We start from the raw sequence: 20,919 nt of genomic DNA, 5'->3' as shown, positions 1-20,919 counted from the left end.
ACAAAGAAAAACTAAAAGCTGATCTGAGATCGAAAGTATCTCCAAACAGGTTTTTTTATTTCAGATTTCCTTAGCTGTAGCAGCAGCCTGTTTATCTAGGTCAACAAAAGAAACTCAGTCCTACATAACAGCAAAGCACAGATGCGCTGGCAGAACCTTTTCCCTTCCTCCCCATATCCCCCCACCACCCAAGCTGCTGTACCACAGCTCAGTATACCTTTATTTGCTGCGACACCCTTGAGGTTCAGGTAGGAGGGGGAGCCAGGAGCAGCGGGTGGCCCCTTCCCGCCCACGTGGTTGGTGACGACGGGTGGTGACTGCGGCCGCCGCAGCAGGGGGGACATGCTGCGCCGCCTCTTCAGTGACGCCGGCGTGTTGGGCTCCCCGGGGCGCTTGATCTTGTTCTGGGGCCCAGCCACAAACTCGTCAGCTTCGTCTATCATCATACCCTGAAACGAAAGTAATAATTTAAGTAACAGTACAAAACAGCAACTGTTTCACCAATCCACTGATGAGTTGAGTCCCTCTGTGTTCAGATTTAAGTGGCTTTTGGAACACTTGACAGCTCTCAGAACAGAGATACCCAAGGCAACCAGAGAGAGCCTAGTGCCACTCTGTAAACCAGCACGATTCTGTACACATTCCTCCTGGACCACATGGGAGAGACATCCTTCCTTTCCATAGGCTGCACAGGTTAGCAATAGATTGTAATTGTGGGGGAGAAATTCTACTCACTAACTATTTCAAGCTGTGTTAAATATAAAGGCACAGCAGGCAGCAAGGCCCCTCCTACCTTCTTATCCTGTTTAAATGGATTGCCAAATGTATGAAGTCTTTTTGGTTGATCTGGGTCAATCTCCCGAAGAGGTGAAGGCATCATTTTCAGGTATTCCTGATAATTTCCCATCTGAGCAACAGGAACACTATGAAGGCAGTCTGCAACAGAAAAGAGATCTTAATTAGTCTTAAAATTAAGGCAATACAAACTTCACACACCTCAATTCCAAGTGTTAGCATTTAAGAACTAGAACTGACTACTTCTCTTCACTACAAAGGAAGAGCAGAAGATTACAATTGTGGAAATAAGCCTGGCAAGAACTGAGCTTAACTGGCAGAAGAATAAAAAATAAGCAACGTTAATTTCTATGCTGACAACTGCATCTTTAGACCACCAGCACCTCACAAAAAACAAAGAGAGCTCCTCTCTGCCTTAAGCCCCCATCACTTTATGCTGAACCCTGGTGAATGCGAAAGCTCTCCCATGAAACTTATATTTAAATTTCAAAGCAAGCACGACATCTTGCATGACAGAAGGCAAAAATTTCCTTCCTTCCCCTTCAGAGTCAAGAAAATGACACTGTCTGACGTAGCAAGAGATGCAATGGCTACTTCTGCTCCCACACTAGAGACAAAAAACACTGCCTTAAGGAAGTAACAAAAATAGCTGTATTCTCTTCAAACTGTTAATGAAGAACTGTGACTCCTTACCTTCATCCTGTCCCAAGATAAGCCTGTGTGTTTTCAGAAGATTGGTTCTCATTCTTGTTAGCTGGTCTAGAAGACTGCGACGAGGAATATCATATGCATTTCTGAATGCCTGTGGCTTCAAATCCTAGTTTTGTAACAAAATACGTAACTTTCAGTTAATCCATCAGTTCTCGTGCATGGAGAAATTCCACTATGAACTGTAATAACATTAACTATTAAAAAATATTCTTAAGAAAGTTTAGACCTTTGTAACGGGCTACAACAAGCTCAGTGGCTGTCTTTTCAACATGACCTTATTCAGCATTAGTGCCTTCAGCTCCATTAAGAGTAAGCATGTTAATTCATGGATGAACAACAATAGCTGTCTTTTGCAGAGACTGGCACTTAAAGCACAGTAATTTTTGTTTACTACCATGGGGATTTCAAACAGTGTCCCAAAATCAAATGCAAAAAAATTGCATTTATTCTTCTCCCTCTTTATGTCTATGCTGTACTCATCCCACTTCAGTGAAGGTACTTCCTTCTACACTAAGTAGTAACATAGTTACTTCTACACATAGAAGTTACTTGTTTAAAACAGATGAGATTAACTGCTTAGTCATGCAAGATCACAATGCTGTTTACCTTGTTTAAAAGTCCTATGTGGAATCCAGCAAATTCTTTAACATTTATTTCCGATAGTCTCAGTGGAGATTCTCCAGTGATCCCTTGCAGCAGTTGTTTAAAATCCCTACTGTGTACCAAGGAGAGGCCACTGGAGTGATTTTTCACTTTTATTCCAATTTCTTGTGGAACTTTCTTACCCACTGAACCTATTATCCGTTCCGATTCTATTTTTGTCTAAAATGGAATCACACCGTGAGTTAAAGAATCAGCAGGCATTGCACATTTCCAGTACAAAACACACAGTACATTAGCAGAATTAAACTACAAATTTAGTTCCCAACTACCTACCCAGGGATGTATTGGATTACATAGATTAGATCTCAAGCATAAAGAAATCCTAATGTGCTAGCATATGGAAAAATATTTAGCCAGTGTATCTAAATTTATATGCCAGTAGGAGGTCTGTGAATATCCCTGATTTTGCTGGAAGTCTGTGACTCTCTTGTGTCCCTGAAGAACCATCTTTAAAGGGAAAGAAAAACCAAAATGGAAGGTAGGATGCCTTAGGTTACAATAAAGTTGCATCTAAACCAACAGTATTATTCAGATGTAGTAATATAATTTCAGTTTATTTTTGAAGAAACCTATGAACTAAGGTTTGCCCTGTATGTTTGTAACAATACAGGGGGAAAAGTTGTAAAAGAAATCTGGTTTATGAGTCAATTTCTAAAAATGTATCACTTCTCCAATTAGCACAGATTTCTTATTATAGCTACAGAGAATTTTACTGTATTAAGCTCTAACTGTATTCAGAGTTAAGTTTTATTTTACCCACTAGTAATACGTCCAAAGGAAAAAAAAAACACCCAACCAACCAAAACCCCAAAACCCACTGTGATTGCAACCCACTTCCCCCAGAGCTCCTCCTCTGCAGAGTTTGCTTCATTATCTGTGGGAAACTGAATTTAAGGACAGCAGAAGCACAGCAGAATTCTGGAATTGCCTGTGCCTATACAGGAGTTTATAATGCATTCCACAGATTCAAACTGTTCCATGTGCTGAGAATGTGAGAGCCACAGCAGCCATCTCAAGTAATTCCAACTCCATAGTGCAGATAAATAATACGAATTTGCATATCACTAGATTACCAAAATACCACAGGAAGTTTTATGTCTAGTAGATGCTCAGTTTTTCAGAGGCTTTGGGATGTATTTTGTGCCTTCTTTAAGGCGGAGGATTTTTGTTTTGTAAAAGGCTGCACTGCTTCCCCACTGCCTTCTAGATATTCAACTACTGCTGTAAGAGCCCCTCATGCTAAGAAGGAAGAGCTTCCAGGCCCTTACACCTGGAATGGCAGTCTTGGCAAAGAGAAAAAGATATGTAAGACTATTTCCCACCAGGTCACACTTAACACATAGAATGACTTTGACCTGAAGGAAACAGGAGGCTCAGATATAAAGCTTGAACTATGATTTTATTCCCCATGGACAAGAACACACTTTTTTTGGGAAAATACACATTGCCAAGGGACACGTGGAAATGAACATGAGGCTGAAAGCAAGCCTCTGACTTCAGCTGTGAAGAAAAATGGCAAGAGCAGCCATAAATCCAATTAGTGATTATCTTTGGAGTTTAAGGTCTAGCATTTAAAGTATAGCTGAAGAGGTTTCCTTTGCATTCCTCTCCCCCACTTACAGAAGGCACAACCACTGGCTATAGAATCACACTGGATTCATCCATATTTGCAGAGAAATGCTCACCAATCTTCAATTATAATATATGCTGCACACCCATATGAACTCCCACAGGGATTAACTGTTTTATAATGAGATTACCACAAACTAAATAATCAACGCACTTCTAATTGCAAAGGTTTTATCAATACTACCTGTTGGCTGAGTTTTTTAAGGTAAGAGATAACACTGTAACTAAGTCCACAATCTAAATTATCTGATATCAGATTTGGAGCTCCCATCATCCTTAGGGCTTTCTTTAATGGCTATAAGGAAAACAAAATACACAATAGTAAGAGAATAAATATTTAAAAAAGAAATTTATAAGCTCAATTATAGGAAGCTAAGGCACATAGATTAGTGCTCTAGCTTTTCCACTTTTGGCCACTAAAATTCAAGTCTATTCAGATAACGTGTGACATGAGTTTGGTGTCTAACTAGCTCACAATGGACATTATGCCACATCACCAAGACACCACACAGCGTGGTGCCGCTGGCAATTTCCACTCAAAGGCTCAGGTCCAGAATAGCCGGGATGATGCAAGTCCATATTGAGGTGCATTGTCCAAGCTACACGTAAAAGGTGACACAGTGCCTCCCCCCACCCTTCATTTGGTCCAGTCAGTATCAGCTTCCCAAGATCTAGCATTTCACCCACATTAATAAACAAACTAATCTGCATTTTCCTTATCCAGTTACAAAAATAATGCTAAATTTGGTTTCTCTGAACATTCTGAAGTATTTTTGATCAAAACTCATTTAATATTTAATGATCAGAAAACACATTTATTAAACACTTAGTATCTTAACATAACTACTACTACTTAGTATTTCTACAAATTTTTTTAATTCTTAAAAATGTTTGCTCTAATCTACATACCTCTGAAAGGCAGAATGTTAACTACCTAAAAAGCCATTATAATTAAATTAAAAAAAAAAATTTACTAGGAAGAGGTGTGATGCAAAGGACTCTGGTCACACCAGCCACTGTACCCTGGAGGATGAGATGAGAAGAAGAACATACCAGTAAGTAGTAAGGAGGCATTGTTTTTAGGTAGTTGTCAAAAGCCTGTCGCCACTTCAGATTTGGCTTTAGTTTGTGAACCTTAAACAAGTCATCTGCAACAAGGAAAACAACAAAAGAAGGTGTCATTTATACAGTCCCAGACCTTTAACTTTGTCCAAAATCGTACGTGCCAGATTTCCCCCTGTTTTCTCCCTCCACCCATCTCCCAATGGGGCTTCCCCCCAAAAACTGCTCTTAATCTTAGGTGTGAAGGATTGGGAATCCCCAGACCTAGCTGCAGTAGGCAATCCAGAGCAAGACCCCATTACAAGCAAACTTACAAGGTACATCAGACTTGAAAAGTGCACACAACTACCAGAAGCATGGAAGGTGCAACAGATCCACCTGTTAAAAGAGTTTCACCTCCCTTGCCTCTCTCTTGCACATCAGGGAGTCCCTGTATCTGATTAAATCAAACAACATTAATTTGGTTCAATTTCCATTTTCAAACCAGCTTTCTTCTGTTCAACCTGTATGATGAATTCTCGTCTCCAGTAAAAATATTCTTTAGCATCAAAGGGAAAAACTAAAAAAATCCAATCAGGGAATCCTTCTGGCCAGCTCTGCTGAACTGCTGCCAACAGCAGCAGCTGCACCTGGCAGAGAAGGGGTTACCTCCAGCCACAGCACCTGGGCATGCCAGGGCAGCAAAGTCTCCTACAGGTGCAGACGAGACAGAAATTAGCTACAAAAACTGCTGCCCTTTAAGAGAGTGGCAACCAGAATTTCTTTCCTTTGGGTACTGTTTTAGTAGCACTTTGCTCACTACAGGTGTACACCTGGTCTTTTAGGAATCACTGAGGTGAAGTGTGGACCTATTTGCTGTGCACACTATGAACTGTGGCCGTGGTCTCTACACCAAACACAGCATCCTGCAATTTACTATTTGAAATCTTGAATTATCCACTGAAATAAAGATTCTTCTTAGTAGTGTTGGCACTTCTTAGTGCTGGCAAAGTGAGGCTAATGGAAGGATATGCAGGTCTGGAGAAAGGGATGTCTAAAAATTAACTGGGGAGAGCTGCAGGAGACAGAGATGCATGGAAAAGGGTGTGCGAAAGACAGATGCAACAAGGTAATTGTTTTCTCCACACTGAGTTTTCAGGTATATTTGGAGAAGAAAATTTGACTTGCATAGTACTCTGCATAAATTGAACAGATGTTATGATAATACTTCCCAAGTTCTCATAGACAAACCCCACTCAATTACAGGTATTTTCCCATCTAAATTAATTCTGCATTACATATAAAAACCACACTACAAATGCTACTTTTTCTCTTCCCTGGCCTGAAGAAAGTGGGCTGGAGTTTAAGAGGACAAATCAAAATTTCATTTGAAATCTCAATATACTTCAAGCTTAGCTCTATTATCCAAACGAATGTGGGATGATATCATGACATATGGCAAATAAAAATTAACATCCATTCTTATCTCATAAACCTATTACATTTTTGTAGCAAAATGCAAGTTAAACTACACCCCTCTCTCAAAAGTCAACATTAAAAAAACCCTAAAAAGCAAGATGTTCAGTATTATAGTATGTCCTAATATTTTACAGTCTATGAGTTGGTTGAGTACAGCTTGAACCTTAAACCCCTTACCAGCACTTGTCTTGCAGCACTCAGTGTCTCGCTGCACTGTGAGGTTGTACCATCAACTGCACACAGGCACTGTGACATGGCACAGCTACTCCTCAGCTCAGCCAGCTGGGAGTCCCCATCCACAGCACAGCTCTACTCCCAGACACCAAAAGCAAAAGCACCTTCCTGATCACTTCTATCAAAGGAAAAAGTTCTCAAACCTATGCAGAGCTTCAGCTAAGATTTGTCTGTTTAAAATTAAAGAGTCTCCCCACAGCACAAACTCACTGCAGGAACTGCCACCCTCTTGAAAGGGTGGTAAACACAGCCACAAGTTTCAAAGCGAACTTCACCATCAGCATCTTACCTGCCTCTAGCTCAAGAGTTTGATACACACACTGTCAGCAGATTGCAACACAGGCACTTGAAAGGCACTTCTTCCCCTGTGCCCTGGGCTGCACATGATGATTTATACAAATAAGCAAACTAACAATAATCCAGTTAACTATGTCTTTCACAGATTAAACCCCAAGCTTTTGTAGATAAAAATCAAAAAATATTGAAAAAATCCTTACATAATTCAGTTTCACTTCTACCTAATTATTTTCAGATACTAATTTCTGTATAGTCCAGAAATCCAGAATTAATGCAGAATTCTTTTTACTTCTGAACTCAGAGCAAGCTAAAAGCACTGTATAATTGGGAGCATGGTATTAAAAACCATTAGGAAAGGGCTGCAAGCTGTAATAACTCAAGAGATTGGGTAAAACCACACAGACCAGTTAACCAAAAACTGTATTGCAGTCTTTATCCACTTCAGATTAACGTACAAAACAACCAAACCATGACAAACAGGACAATAATACACACCTTTAACACCCAGTACTATAGAAGGGGGCTGGATGCACCTTTTAAGATCAGTGAACAGTTAAGAAAAAATAGAGCATGAGAGAGAGAAGAGTCAGCATGTAATTTCAGTAGTTCAACTGGAGCCTAAATTACAACAGTTCATGCACCATGTAACCCAAAGTAAAACTTAACAGGTTTTTTTTAATCACCACTCACATTAAATTCCACCTGAGCAAGTACATCACCATTCCCTGTTGACTCCTGTAATTCTCCTAATTATGCACTAATAGATATACTCCTCGATTCATGATTCTACATTCACAGAAAAGAGTATCCTTCCCTGCAAATCATCTAACCAAAAATAAGGCACTGCAATGGAAAATAGCATCCATCATTAACCAAGAACAGTATTTTGTGTCACTGTTTCTCCATTGATATAAAATGTATCAAAATGTATTTGACTCTCCCTCCCAGAGCCACAGCAGGCTGTGTACACACTGGTGAGAACACAGCCCTTAGTTTCCAAAATATAACACCATTACTTGCAGGTTCTCTCACAGAGCCTGTAAAAGCAACAAACGAAACTGTCCATGCTGCAGTCCTTCACAGGCAGACATTTTCTAAATGCTCATCTTGTGGCATATTTAGACCCACAGAAAAAGGGTATTAACCACCTTCTCAAGGCATTCCCCACCTGGCTGTTTCACTGCTGCTTCTGCTGACACTTCCAATGAACAGTCACTCCTACTAACCAGCAGTGCTTGCCCTCCCACCTATGCAGCTAAAAGGAGCCAAGGAAACATCTCAGGCAAGGCAGAGGCATTTAGAAATATACCTCGTCTTTACTTAGCTCTCCCTAAAACCCCTCCTTTGACTTCTGCTTCACAAACTTGGCTGTACAAATGTTTTTAAACAACAGCACCTGAAGTACAACTGCTTTGCAACAATCCTTCAAGAGGAAATTCCTATCATCCATGGGCCTGGAATTCAGCATTGAAGCACGTCAGCAACTGCCTGCAAAAAGCTCTGCCTTCAGCAGCCTCCCACTGAACAGAAAGAACTGCACCTCGTCAGTCCTGGGAGCAAACCACCACCAAATTAGTCAGGATTCTCTCTAGCTTTCTGAGAGCAAACTGGAGCTGCTCAGCTCCAGCTGCACATCCCACATTATCCATCACCACTGTAAGAGGACCAGAGACCAGCGTTTTTGTCAGACAACCAAACACAGTGCATGACTCCATTAACACACGGACTGTGGGGCTTCACTGTTTTAACCAAGTCCTATTAATTGGCTCCTTTCCCTTACAAAGCTCCTGAACACATGCTCTGTAAGTTAAAAGCCAGGAGAAGCTACAACATGCCCAAATCCACTCTTGCAGAAACCAAGACATAAAATCACCAAAGCTATAGGATGTGGTACAATTTACCTCCTTCAGCCAAGGACCATTACAACTCATTTCAGTTTGCTCGAGTATCACCTGCAAGCTGCCTCATCCCTACCTATCTTACCTGTTTTTAGGGCTGTCTTACACTATTTTTCAAAAAGAGAATTAAGACTTCCCCTGTTCAGGAATGCAGGAGGAAAAAATAATGCAAGCAAAAAAATTCAGAAGCATCTTACTAACTGTTTATAAGGTTGAACACATTTGATAATACAGTACAAATACACAGTTGTAAAGTGGTTTTGTCTTTGAAAGAGTCACCAGAAGGAACAGAGATTATCCATGGTACTGTCCCAACCAGTCCTCCAACACAATATTCTACCAGTAGCGCAGGAGCCACTAGAGCCGCACTGATGCACCAATATGGCAGGTAGCGGCTGAATGGAGCAGACTTCTCCTGGTCTTGGGAGTTCTCACATCCTTTTAAATCTGGGTGAGAATAATGAAAAACTGGTTTTACACACTCAAATCAGTCCTCTGCTGAACCATCAGTACCCACTACTGGTACATATGAAGGGAGACACGGGGAGTGCTCCTACCCACCTACAGAGCCAAATACAGAGGCAGTATTATTAAAAACATCTACAAATAATTTACCAGGCATGCTGCTTATCATCTCACTCATTTTCTGTACTGCTAAGTAGAAAAGGGCCCAGATCTACTTTTGTGTTGAATGTATACTCCACAGAACTTAATTCCACCATGCCTTAGAGACCAAAGATCAAGTCCATGTAGGAGATCTGAAGGTAACACTATGTGTGTTTGTGTGAACAATATGGAATGCATGGGATTCATGCCGTCAAGAAAACGTCTACTTTGTATCTCGGGCAATGTGGAACCTCTGCATTTTCCTCTGAAGAGCCTTCGGAAATATAAGAAGTGGGATTACCAGGTGAGTAAACTGCAGAATAAGCACTACATACACTGAAAAGTGCCTTTCCTCAAAGAGAAGGAAGAGCTTTACACCCCTGTAAAAAAAAGGCAGGGGGAAGACAAGAGCTACCACGAAAGACACAGCAGAACTGCAAATGTCAACATCAAAACAAACAGGGAAATTAATTTAGGATCAGTGATGGCTTTTCAGCTAGTGGATCTGCTGCAGTATTTCAGGAACCACAAAGTCACAGAAACTCTCACCCTTCTTGCACACTTTGGGACAATTATCAGGCTACATAGATAACTTATTATGAAAGACACATTATCAGCAAGCACAAGTTTCTTCTTTTTTGGTTATGACCAGGATCATGAAAAAGCATTCCTGAATTATGTTCTGTTTTTTCCTAGAAATGAATGGAAAAATCCTGTGTAAGACAGTAAGACTCAATGTTAATTCTCTTGATCACTGTTCTTCTGTATCACTGAACACACCCACAAAAAACTAGAACAAAAAAGCCTTGCAGCATCTGCAGCTGAAAGGGTTAGTGGCACCCTGGAAACTCCTCTCTGCCATTACCTTTATGCCAGATCTCTACCAACCACAACTACTGTGGCACTTACTCGTATAGCACCTTTTCATATCATTTTTCCGTAGAAAGTAATTTCATTGTGGGAGTAAAAAAACAAAAACAAAACCTGTTCCTTTGGGCAGGGAAGAAATGCAGACTGTTTGACTGCACAATTCCTTCTTACTGCTCTAAACTGCATTAGGGAAATCCCTCTTCCCAACACCCGTGACAAACACTGCATCTCATCTTCCAGTAAAAAATAGGTTGCTACAAGAGCAACCGCAAAACCTGGATACACCACACCCTAAATGAGGGAAAAGAATGGAGGTTGAAGCTTACTCCAGGTAAAGGAAGAGGCTACGTGTCTAGGAGGTGAACAGCATCAAACATGCACTGGAAGCAGGTAGCTCTCCTCCTCTGCTGGAGAGAAAAAAAGGGAGAGGGGGTATGAAAATCCTCTCCTCCCAAAGTATTTCAAAAGAGTTTGCAACATTCTCTACTCTCTGAGCTCCATTATTTTATAACGTCTCAAACTAAGGCAGAACACCAACCATTATTGTTTTGCTTTAACTCTGAAGCAGCTGCACTGGCAGTCCAATGCAGATGTGTTACCTACCTAACAATGGAAGTAAAACAGGGTAGTTGTAAGGCATCACAAAGAGGTTTACACAGGTTAAAGTAGTGCTTGCTTTTAAATACCCAAACGGGTGGCCAAGTTCGCTGTATTTTCCACTGCTACTCACAAATACCTGACAAAGAATAAGAGAGATCACTGTATTAGAATGAAGAAGGTGAAGAACATTAAGCATGGGGCATTTAAAAATTCAAATCAATCTGAACCCAACTGCATTAAGACAGTAAATTATCAAGAACAGACAAACCTGAACACATCAGGGCTGAGAATGGACTTACATTCCCTAGTCACAAAACTGAGACATGCAACATTTAGTGTATGCCCAGTGAGTGTGGAAATGCTCTTCACAGAGTAATCTTTATTGCTTTAGTGAAACTACTGTGAAGTGATGCCCTGAAGAGTTTTTCCAATGATTTAGAATAGGTTAGGGTACATCTGTTGAAGGAATGTTAAATAAACAAGCTATTTGAAATTAGTCTGCTGACTCAAAAATAGCACAACTAATATTTACAACACTGATAAAAAGAAATGCAAAATGTTTTTAAGCATAGAAATTAAACAAAACAACCAACCACAAACAAACAAGAAACATCTTGATTATGCCCCGAGCCAACATTCTTAAAATTGACTTTATTTTTTTAAGTGCACATATATGAGGGTATTAACCCTGAAAAGCAATACATGTAAACAGTATTACAACAGGATAAAAATGGTAGATATTCTTGACTGAGGCAAGCAAAATAACCCACATCTAAGTCAAAAATAGTTTTCCTAGAAAAAAATAAACCTTGCAGCAAATAGCAAGTGGTTATCCTCTGGTTTTTTGGGGCATAAGGAACTGGGTTTGTTACATGGTTTCTATGACAATGAGCCTATTTCTCTGATTTGTAAGAGTCTGATGTGTAGCTGGGAGAGGAAAAGCAGTTTTGAAAAACAGCAGAGTAATTTTAGTAACTCAGGCAAATAATGTACCTATTAATGTTTAAATGAACTTTTTGAAATTAGTTTTTTTAAAGTAACTTTAATTTTTCTTCTGAATATGCATGTCATTTTTTCAACTAAGTTGTAGTATTTATTAGGGATACAAAACCAGAGACACCTCCAAGTTCACCTTTCCAGCTAAAGTATCATACTAAGCATACTCCTGGTGTACACATTAAGCTATTATTTAAAAGAACACCACTAAGAAGGGAGCCTTATTTTACAGAGGACATAGAAACTTATAAAAAATTACAAAAGGAGCATGTGACAAAGGATTTCAGCAACAGAACTTCAACCTCTTCAAGGCCAATCTAGTCAACAGGATCAACAGTTTCCATTCATTTCCCATTAGCAGCTTCAACCATCTGGGGAAAATGATTTGCATCTGTTCATTAGGTAACATGATGGAAACTAGTGCTGGGTTTTCCCTGTAAGCAAATGGAAGCCTACGGAGAATTTCAATTTAGCCAAAAATGGAACCTGGGAGGCATATTTCTTAGCAAAATGAGGTGGACCTAGAAAGAGAATTAAATGAGATTACAAAGCCTGTGGAGGGAACACTCATTCTGACTCCTGGTAATTCTCTTAGAAAGGAGGTAAGTGAAACCTTGACATGTTTCTTCTCATCTGCTGCAGAGTTTGAACCAGACCTCAATTCTCCAGGCTTGCAAAGACTGAAGTACCTCAGATTACCCATTACATTTCTAGAATCAAATAAAGGGCAAGTACCTGCCAGCAGGTATGGGGAGACTTTCGTTCCAAGATGTACTGGGTGAGGGGTGAAGGCTCAAGCTCATACTTGTCAAAAGGAAGCTTGTCTATGACCATGGGCTCACAATCCACACAGGAGAACCTCACCACAGGGTGAGCTGTGCGCGGAGGCTGAAAGGGGGAAAAAGAGTATCAATTTTCAAAAGGGTATCAATTTTCACATATCTATGGTAAACAAACCAATTCTCTTAAAAACATCCTAAAGCCAGTATTTTACTATCCTGCAAGTCTTAAAACACTCCATTTTCACAATACTCCTTTGAAGAGAATAAAATACAAGCTCCCATAACAGAATATAGATTAACTAAATATTTCTCTAACTGAAAAAAAATGCTCACACACTGATACACTCTTCCCACCAACTGAAAAACATGGTTAATATGCCATTATTTATCCTGATATTTAAAAGCCTTCATGTCAATCAGGCTACAACAACAAAGAGAGGTTTAAAGGAAACTTCAACTCTTCTTCCCAGCTTGATGTTCACAGAAAAACAGATGTGAGACTGCACTCAATTCACAAATAATCTCTCGAAGAATTCTCTACAAATCTCTGGGGGTTTTTTAACCCTCTTTAATCAGGAAGTGGGAGCAAGGGGAATGGACAGACAGTACCTTGTGCACTTGCAAAGTGCAGGAACAGAATATGCCTAACAAAAGAGAGATGTTTAGAAAGGCTAGTAAGGCATGCCAAATGTATGATCATGTCAGTAAGAAAACGAGACATTAATACTGTTTTCTCATTTTCTGCAGGGAGTAGCTCTTCTGTTTCAGTTTTAATTCTTCCTGCTAGTGAAAGAAGAGTTCACACATGAAGTAACACTAAGAAAAAAAACCCCATGGTTGATCTTCTTTCAAAAACAAATACTCCTTTTTCCATGTAAATGAATTTTATAAAGCTTTGATTAAAATTTAATAGGCTCACTATGATTTGTGGTACATGAAGTACTTACAGTTCAATTTTATAACCTTTAAAAACCATTCAACAAATTAACTAACCATATGGAAGTGAACTTTCTGGATACAAGAAATGTCACAGGTTACAGTATCCACATTAGATTATACCACTCTGTTAAAAACAGTTTTAACCTTCTAAAGCAAAGTCACATCATATTATAAACAGAGAAAGTAAAAACTACTCTATCCATTATCTATTTTCAGTCTGTTCAACTGTTAGTGCAGAATCCTTTTTTCAGTTCTTATTTTACTTACCAGTGTTGGTGAATTCTGATCAGGCCAAAAAGATTCTGGGATTGGCCAATGCCCCACAGGAACACCCGTTTTAGGGTTAGGCCGTACATAAATGAGTTTATGACAACTATGCCACGGCTGAGAAGCAAATGAATTGATGGGCCTGGATGAATCAACAAGTCCATCTAAAATTTAAACAAAGCAAAATAACAAACAAAAAGAAAATGAAAAGCTACATGCATGCATTTGTCTGCTAGCAAAATTTCTGTATTAGCAGCCAGTAAGGCATTTCATTACTCTTGTTCCAAAGACATACAGATCTTTACACCAGAGGCTGAAATAACCTGAGCATCCAGGTGTATCACAAAATCATCTGAGAAACAATTACAACATTTGCCCTGATCTCCCTTCTGCTCCTGTTGCACAGCCATTACACAGTGAGTGCAGCAAGGCATACTCACATATTATGGAAGAATGTATTTGCTTAAGCTCAGTGTCTGAAACAGCTCCCACAGGCAGCACCAAGCTACTGCTGCTGGTTCTGCTGCACCTGGAAAAGCTGAGAATTGGCATTTACTTTTCTACATGGGCTGCAATGCTCACTGACTGATGCTGCCACTAGTGGAAACTGAAAGAGCAAAATTCCTTGGAGAAGTTGGGTGCATCTTGCAGGAGGCAGCTTTTGCCAAATTTTTAATTACAGCCATTCACAGATCACTTAAACCCCACAGCCTGCTGCAAAGGCCAGTGCTCCCTGCCAGCCCACTGCAGCACACCACCACTGACACCCCTGCACGATGAGGACAAAGAACTTTGTAGCACTACAGATGTAACCATCAGTTTTCAAAGACTGCTTGGCAAAGCAAACAGCACAGCAGAGATCACCCACTTAAACAATCTTCCCTGTTTTAAAAAGACTTTACATTACTAGTTTTCCTTGCTTTAAAGAACTGGCCAGTAATACTGTGGAAACCATATTTCAGCGATACATCAGTTTGGTTTCTCTGCATTATAAAAACAATGATTTTTACAGCTTGGGTAAATCCTATTGTATTTCTCTCTAGTTTAGGACTTTTTCAATTCCCATACAGATGAGAAGTCTTGACATTTTTAAACATTCATATCCATAGTCCATCACCATTCAAATGTGACAAAAATGAACAAAAGAACGCCCCAAATTTCACCAGTCGTTTTGCCACATAGGAGAGAACATTTGAGCCACCAGAGACTTGGGAATTTGCTGCTGTGCTGTCCAGCACAGTGTTATAGGAAAGCCTTCCAATAAAATGACATTTAAATAAGCAAAAGGAGAAAACAAACACAGAAAAAGCTGATTCTAGAATGAAAGCAGGAATAAAGCTGGCTTTGCTAAAATGTTCAGGTGATGCTAAACGTTATTATGTTTTCTGATATTCCAGGATCCTAACTTCCTAAATTGGAACTGGTCAGCCCCCTCCTCTTCCTTTAAGCCATGAACTTCTGCAAATCTGAAGAACTGCTTCATATTTGGAATGCACTTTCCTCTTTCCTTTTATGCACTCAACTCACAGGGAGCAAAGTAATTCCTTGTTCTTTGCACAGTTTTTCACTCGCGGCTAAGAACATTCACCTGAAACTTACTGTTCTGTGATCAATTAGCAGAATGAAAATGTACAGAAAATTAAGCATTGAGATTGCTTTAGAGATGTTTAAGTGTTTAAATACACTACCGCTAGATTTAATTATTTTAAGTACAGTCTTGACAACACTGTAATTCAAACTTAAATGCTTCCTGCAAACATTCACTTTCCTCAGCCATCCAAAAAGAGGTAAAAGGAGTGACACAGAGCCAGCCAGCACTAGATGATCCATACAAGCATGTGCAGACATACGGCATCATTTAACTTAGGAAGGATCAAACACTAACACTTGTAAAAGATGCATCCTGTACACTACAGGGAAAAGCTGGCAGGAAGGACATGGAGGACACTTAACGACATTAACATACAAACAAAACATTTTGTCTTAAACGTTGGCGGGGAGGGGGGGGTGGAACCCAACAATCACTGTACCTTCTCCAATAGGAGCTGGGTCTGGTCCTGACTTCTCAAAGTTAATAACAACTCCACTTTGGACTTTTTGAACTAAAGATTCTAAACATTGATTCAACATTCTTTGTGTCCGAACGCAGTACGAACGACCTATGAAAGAGAGAAATTACATGGGGAAATAGAAAAGTAAGTTTTGAGTTATCTTACTTAAGGAAGATGTTTTATTACCTAAGTCAGGCTGCCAAGGCTTGCAATTTTATCCAAAATAATAGCAATAAACACTGTACGAGTTTATGTAAAAGGCAAAATACTTTGCAAATGCAATACAACCAAGAAAAAGCACCAAAACCCCACAACCTGCTGAGATTTTACTTGTTACTAAATGAGGCCATTAAGACTTCATCAGGCTGGACCAAGGCCAAGTTTACGGAGGCCCTTAGGAAGGCCTGATGTCACCAAGACTGTGTAATCTATCTGCTTTTGTCTACCCAAACCTCCTCCTCCTAACACAACAATTTCTCCAAGCACCAATTAAAAAAAAAAAAAAATCTGATCAACATATCAAGCAATAGGCTCCAGAATGAATTATTTTAAGATTAAATTTAGCTTATCGGCCCCGCAGCAGAATTAACATCTCACTAATAGCAGTCCTGCTCAATTCAACACTTAGAAAAAAATTTTAAAAAAACCAAACAAAAAACCAAAAACAAACAAAACAAAACAAAAAAACCACAAAGACAAAAAAACCCCCACCAAACCTCATGATGAGCAAAGACAACCTCCAGAATAACCATAGGAATTTTCCAAAACCTCCTACTGCATTTAGAAAATGCTCTCACATCTAGATCTGAAATAGGAATACTGCTTTATTTTAAAGTTCTCCTGTGCTACTAGAATCCAAGAAAGCACCACATGGATTGACATGGACACTGAGTAATTCAGAGAGAGAAAACAGGAAGAGGTGAAGGTGAATTAAAGGAAAAGAAATATTTCAAGGCAAATGCCAAATGTGAAGCAAAGCAAAAAAGCATCCAGTTACCTCCCGTAACCTCGCACATCTGTGTGATAGCAGATTCATCAGTAGGCACACTCCCAAGCTGCTCTGGTTCAGCAGATGCAGCTCCTGGCAAACGCAGTACCAGAGCAAACAGCCTTTGATCCCAACGGAATGGTTCTTTGGTTAGTTCACTTCCAGGCAAAGGAGAATTCAATGGAAGATGAAGCTGGTAAAAAAAGATTTAAGAGTATTTTCCTGTATTTGACAAACCATCTAAAAATATCATATCCAAATTCATTCATTTATCTGTAAAAGACCAATTTCACTCCAACCCACTAATTTATCTGAAGTTCTCATCTCAAAACCTTTACAGACTATGAATTCAGGGGCTGAGCAGTGACAGGATAGCTGGTTTCTAGTTTCTCTAAAAACAGGTCAACGACGAAGAAGTCCGATTAGCAGGAAAGAACCAATTAATATTCATCTCAGTGTAGCACCAACTTGCACAATCATAACTTGAAAGGACTGAATGCAAGTTTACCTCCTCTTGGACTCCAGCTGTATTTGTCAGTTTGTTTCCGTCTGTGATGGTAATCAAAATAGATGGCTCCAAAAAGAATGGATTCCTTCCCTACAGACAAAAGCACAAGAATGCTAAGAGCAACCTTAACACACAGGCTTAGAGGCTTGTATTTTTGCCATTATAAAATAAACAGTAAGATAAGCAATCTTTCAAAATAATCCTGTTATTTTTTTAATAGGTGTGGAACCACACAGAACTACACAAGATGGGCTACTCTCGTGTGTCTATAGTTGGGACATTTATACTCTGCTTCTTTGTAGTTCAGTAAGGAAAAAAATGCCAGCATTTTCCAGAGTGTTTTCAGTGGCCATAATAAGTGGCCAGTTCAAGCTACACAGAGCTATCCAACAGTAAAAAAGAAAGTTAAATGTAAAACCAAACTTTTACCACCAAAATCCCTCACCAACTATCATTTCAAAAAACATAGAAATATAAAAGACAGAAGACTATAAATAGATTTGTTACCTGTCCATAATTGTCTATTCCAGACACTAATCTATTGAGATTTAACAAGTCAAACGATGACCTGAGTGCCTGACCAAGTGTTGTTAGTCCTGAAGCCTGAAGGTTTTTCAGTTCATTCATGAATGTTGCGTGGTTTTCCTTCCATCCAGCCTGTTACATAAAACAAAAAAAGCTTATTAGTTATTCTAGCAGCAAACTGCAATCAACTGCAAGCTGGCATTTATCTCTCTTCCCAACAAAAATTAATTCTATTCCTGATTAACGGATGCACTGCACCATTTACATGCTGCACACACCTAATCCAGGTATGCACAACTTGATGTGAAACATGGTTACACCTACAATGGGAGACTCGAGAAACACATACACTGCCAAACACTGGAAAAACTTTGCATTACCATGAAAACTGCTGTAGAGATGATGCTGTTAATAGAAGTATTTGGATTTAGCACGTGAAAGTTTTTTTAGGAGTAACTGCCCATTTTGGAAATCAGAAATGCAGCTGCCAAAGTAACAGCAAAGGTAAAACCAAGATAAAAGCAGCATAATGTCACTGCCTCTTCTGGCATGCACCCATTCCCCTTTTGTCCTTCCTTCCATAAATTAAGGCTGGAAGGAAAGAAAGGAGTGGCTGCAAACACCCTATGTAAGAATCAAATCACTGTTCAGAGTGTCTCAGTGTAACACCTTAAAATTTTGGAGATCTTTAAAAAAGTTATTGCTGACAAAGCCTAGGGATCAAAGGAACAGCAAGTGATGAGGATGGATCAGTCCAACCAAGCACTCTGGACCCTCTGGTAAGCAGGCCCAACAGGTATGATTCACATTCCCTTCCCCTTAAAAGTGGCTTGCTGCACAGTTGGGAAGTTATTTTAGAAAAGACCAGCTCACAGAGAATTGGTATAGGATTTAAAGATGCCTCAGCTAAAACAACCAAAGCTTGGAAAATCCCAGATATTCCCACAACTCTCAGCCTTGCTATTACACCACTCTCCAAACCGCTCCTGCAGCAAGCAAGGAGTTATTCACCCAGGCTCACTATCATCTGGCACCAGAGACATTGCCGTGCTCCCCCAGGAATCCCAGCTACATAGACACGGAGAGGATCATTTCAGACAGCCTGACTTTGCTGGGACAAACTCTGAGCAACACATCCTCCAGGTGAAACAGGTTCTCCTCCCTGTGCACTAAGCTCAGCAGCAACCACCTGCTGATTGTGCCAAGCTGTGCAAGAACATGAGAGGACAGGATTCTCCCGTGCTTTTTAAAGCAGCTATATCCTATTGCCAACCTTTAGTACACACTGAGGGCTCTGTAAATGGTCTTAGGATAGACATGTTCCGAGCTGTAAAAGAATGTAAGAACTGAGTAGAAAGGACTTGTGATGATCAATACTTCGGCTGAGTTGACAAGCCTAAGCTGGGTGGGCTTCTTTCCAGAATGGAGAATTATCATAACACAATACAACAAAAGCATTTTGGTCAAGTTTAGCTCCCTTAACCATTCCTTCAAGCTTGAGATTAATGCAAGGGATACAAGAGAGAGAACTCTGCAGTGGGGCAAAGAAAGAACAAGACTTTCAGCAGGACTGGTTCGGCTTTATGATTAAACTGCCCTGGAAGCTCAAAAGAACCAGATAATTCTCAATAAAACACCATCAACACACACACAACACCACAACTTAAAATATAGCATCTCATCAGCAGTACCACAGCAACCCCCCACACCTGTGGTCAGCTCAAGGCAAAAATGAAGTGCAAGCACAGGGTCACTGTTTTGGAGTAGAAGTGACTTAGTTAATGGTAGTTTTCCCGAGTGAAATAGCACCAAATCCCAACAAGATGATTTGTCTTATTCCTAAAAAAGCTTCCCTTAAACAATTTAAGCGAACAATTACCAAAATTGTTTTGTCTGAATTCTACTGACCCGTACATGTAGGTGAGACTGCTCTCTTTTGTCTCACAGAAGCACCCATCAATGAGGCCAGCTTCTTGGGAACAGCCACGCTGGAGTTCAAGAAGTGTTTTCCAGCAAAGACCATCTGAGTTACATTGTTACAAAAGCACGGGGGGGGGGGGGAAGGGAGGAACAAAACATTTACAAAGGAAACAGTATTTCCAGTGTACACTTCTTGATTTGAACTCCAATGAATTTAAGAGTATTCTTTATAAAATAAACAGTAAGAGTCTTCACTGATATTTGGAGATTCTGCTATTTTCCCATTGTGAAAATGTTTGCTCAGCTTCCAGCTCTCTGTTTGATCTCACTGCAGTGTGGTCAACTGCCTGCAAAATAAAATATGTACCATTTCCCCAGGCATAAGCAGGGAAGCTGAAGGTACAAGGAGCAGCTGATCACCAATGGTTGGCTGTCCAAGAAAACTATTTTTCATCTTACAGCTCTCACAGGATCTTCAAAGATAAAGCCAAGGAGAACTGTATCTTTGAAATAAACAGAGTAGAATGGAAGAACTTCTCATTATGGAAACAAGAGCAGCAAATTCAAGATTTCCATATCCAGCTCTAACTAAAAGTCTGACTAGTTAATGTACTACATTCTCTACCTTATCCTCAAAAAAAGATTCTTGAATCAAAAACACATCAATGACAAGAAGGTCTATTTCTGTAAAATGTTTTTCTCCAGAAAAGACTCAAGCCAATGAATATAATGAAACATGTATGTACTTCAAGGACAGAAACTCTAGCCCCAAAGAAACCTGTACATTCTCCTTTCCATATATACAGTAGGAACATTCTTAGGGAAAAACAGAGTCAAGTACCCAGAGCAGATATGCAGTGAATTCACATTAAAGTGATTAAATAATATTTTTTCCTAAATTCAAAATACTACCACTAACGCTGCTTACAAAAAAAACACTGGCTCTATTTGCCACCAGAAACACTAATGACCAAAAAAACCCCAACCAAAACCTCGCAACCTTAAAGAACCAAACACAAACATATTCCACAAAACTATGTATCCTCTACAGGTCACTAACTAAGAAGTCGGAACTGAATATTAGTTATTTCAGTTGTTTATGAACCAATTTGAACAGTGA

General features: G+C 39.7%; 1 protein-coding gene across 6 annotated transcripts in view; it reads right to left on the bottom strand.

Moving 5' to 3' along the window:
• Positions 1–20,919, bottom strand: part of LOC104691261 (integrator complex subunit 6-like) — a 40,440-nt gene that overhangs the window by 4,028 nt on the left and 15,493 nt on the right. For 3 of the 6 annotated variants that reach the window (XR_005604680.1, XR_005604681.1, XM_039571960.1), the window contains exons 3-15: positions 17,862–18,011; positions 17,355–17,444; positions 16,856–17,039; positions 15,838–15,966; positions 13,808–13,971; positions 12,555–12,707; positions 10,827–10,959; positions 4,852–4,946; positions 3,983–4,093; positions 2,113–2,328; positions 1,489–1,612; positions 794–936; positions 218–449 (exon numbers count right to left, since the gene is read on the bottom strand). Coding sequence is in view for 4 of the 6 variants with exons in the window: in XM_039571960.1 (XP_039427894.1) it covers positions 218–449; positions 794–936; positions 1,489–1,612; positions 2,113–2,328; positions 3,983–4,093; positions 4,852–4,946; positions 10,827–10,959; positions 12,555–12,707; positions 13,808–13,971; positions 15,838–15,966; positions 16,856–17,039; positions 17,355–17,444; positions 17,862–18,011 (1,924 nt within the window). In the remaining 2 variants the exon portion in view is untranslated. Of the gene's footprint in view, positions 1–217; positions 450–793; positions 937–1,488; positions 1,613–2,112; positions 2,329–3,982; positions 4,094–4,851; positions 4,947–10,549; positions 10,631–10,826; positions 10,960–12,554; positions 12,708–13,807; positions 13,972–15,837; positions 15,967–16,855; positions 17,040–17,354; positions 17,445–17,861; positions 18,012–20,919 lie in introns of those variants that run through there. The other 3 variants (XM_039571961.1, XM_039571962.1, XM_039571963.1) reach the window with 3 other exon arrangements.

This window comes from Corvus cornix, chromosome 4A, assembly GCF_000738735.6.
Source record: "Corvus cornix cornix isolate S_Up_H32 chromosome 4A, ASM73873v5, whole genome shotgun sequence".
Classification (NCBI taxonomy): domain Eukaryota; kingdom Metazoa; phylum Chordata; class Aves; order Passeriformes; family Corvidae; genus Corvus; species Corvus cornix.
Note: the sequence above shows the minus strand (reverse complement) of the source record. Positions and strands in the feature narration are given on the sequence as shown.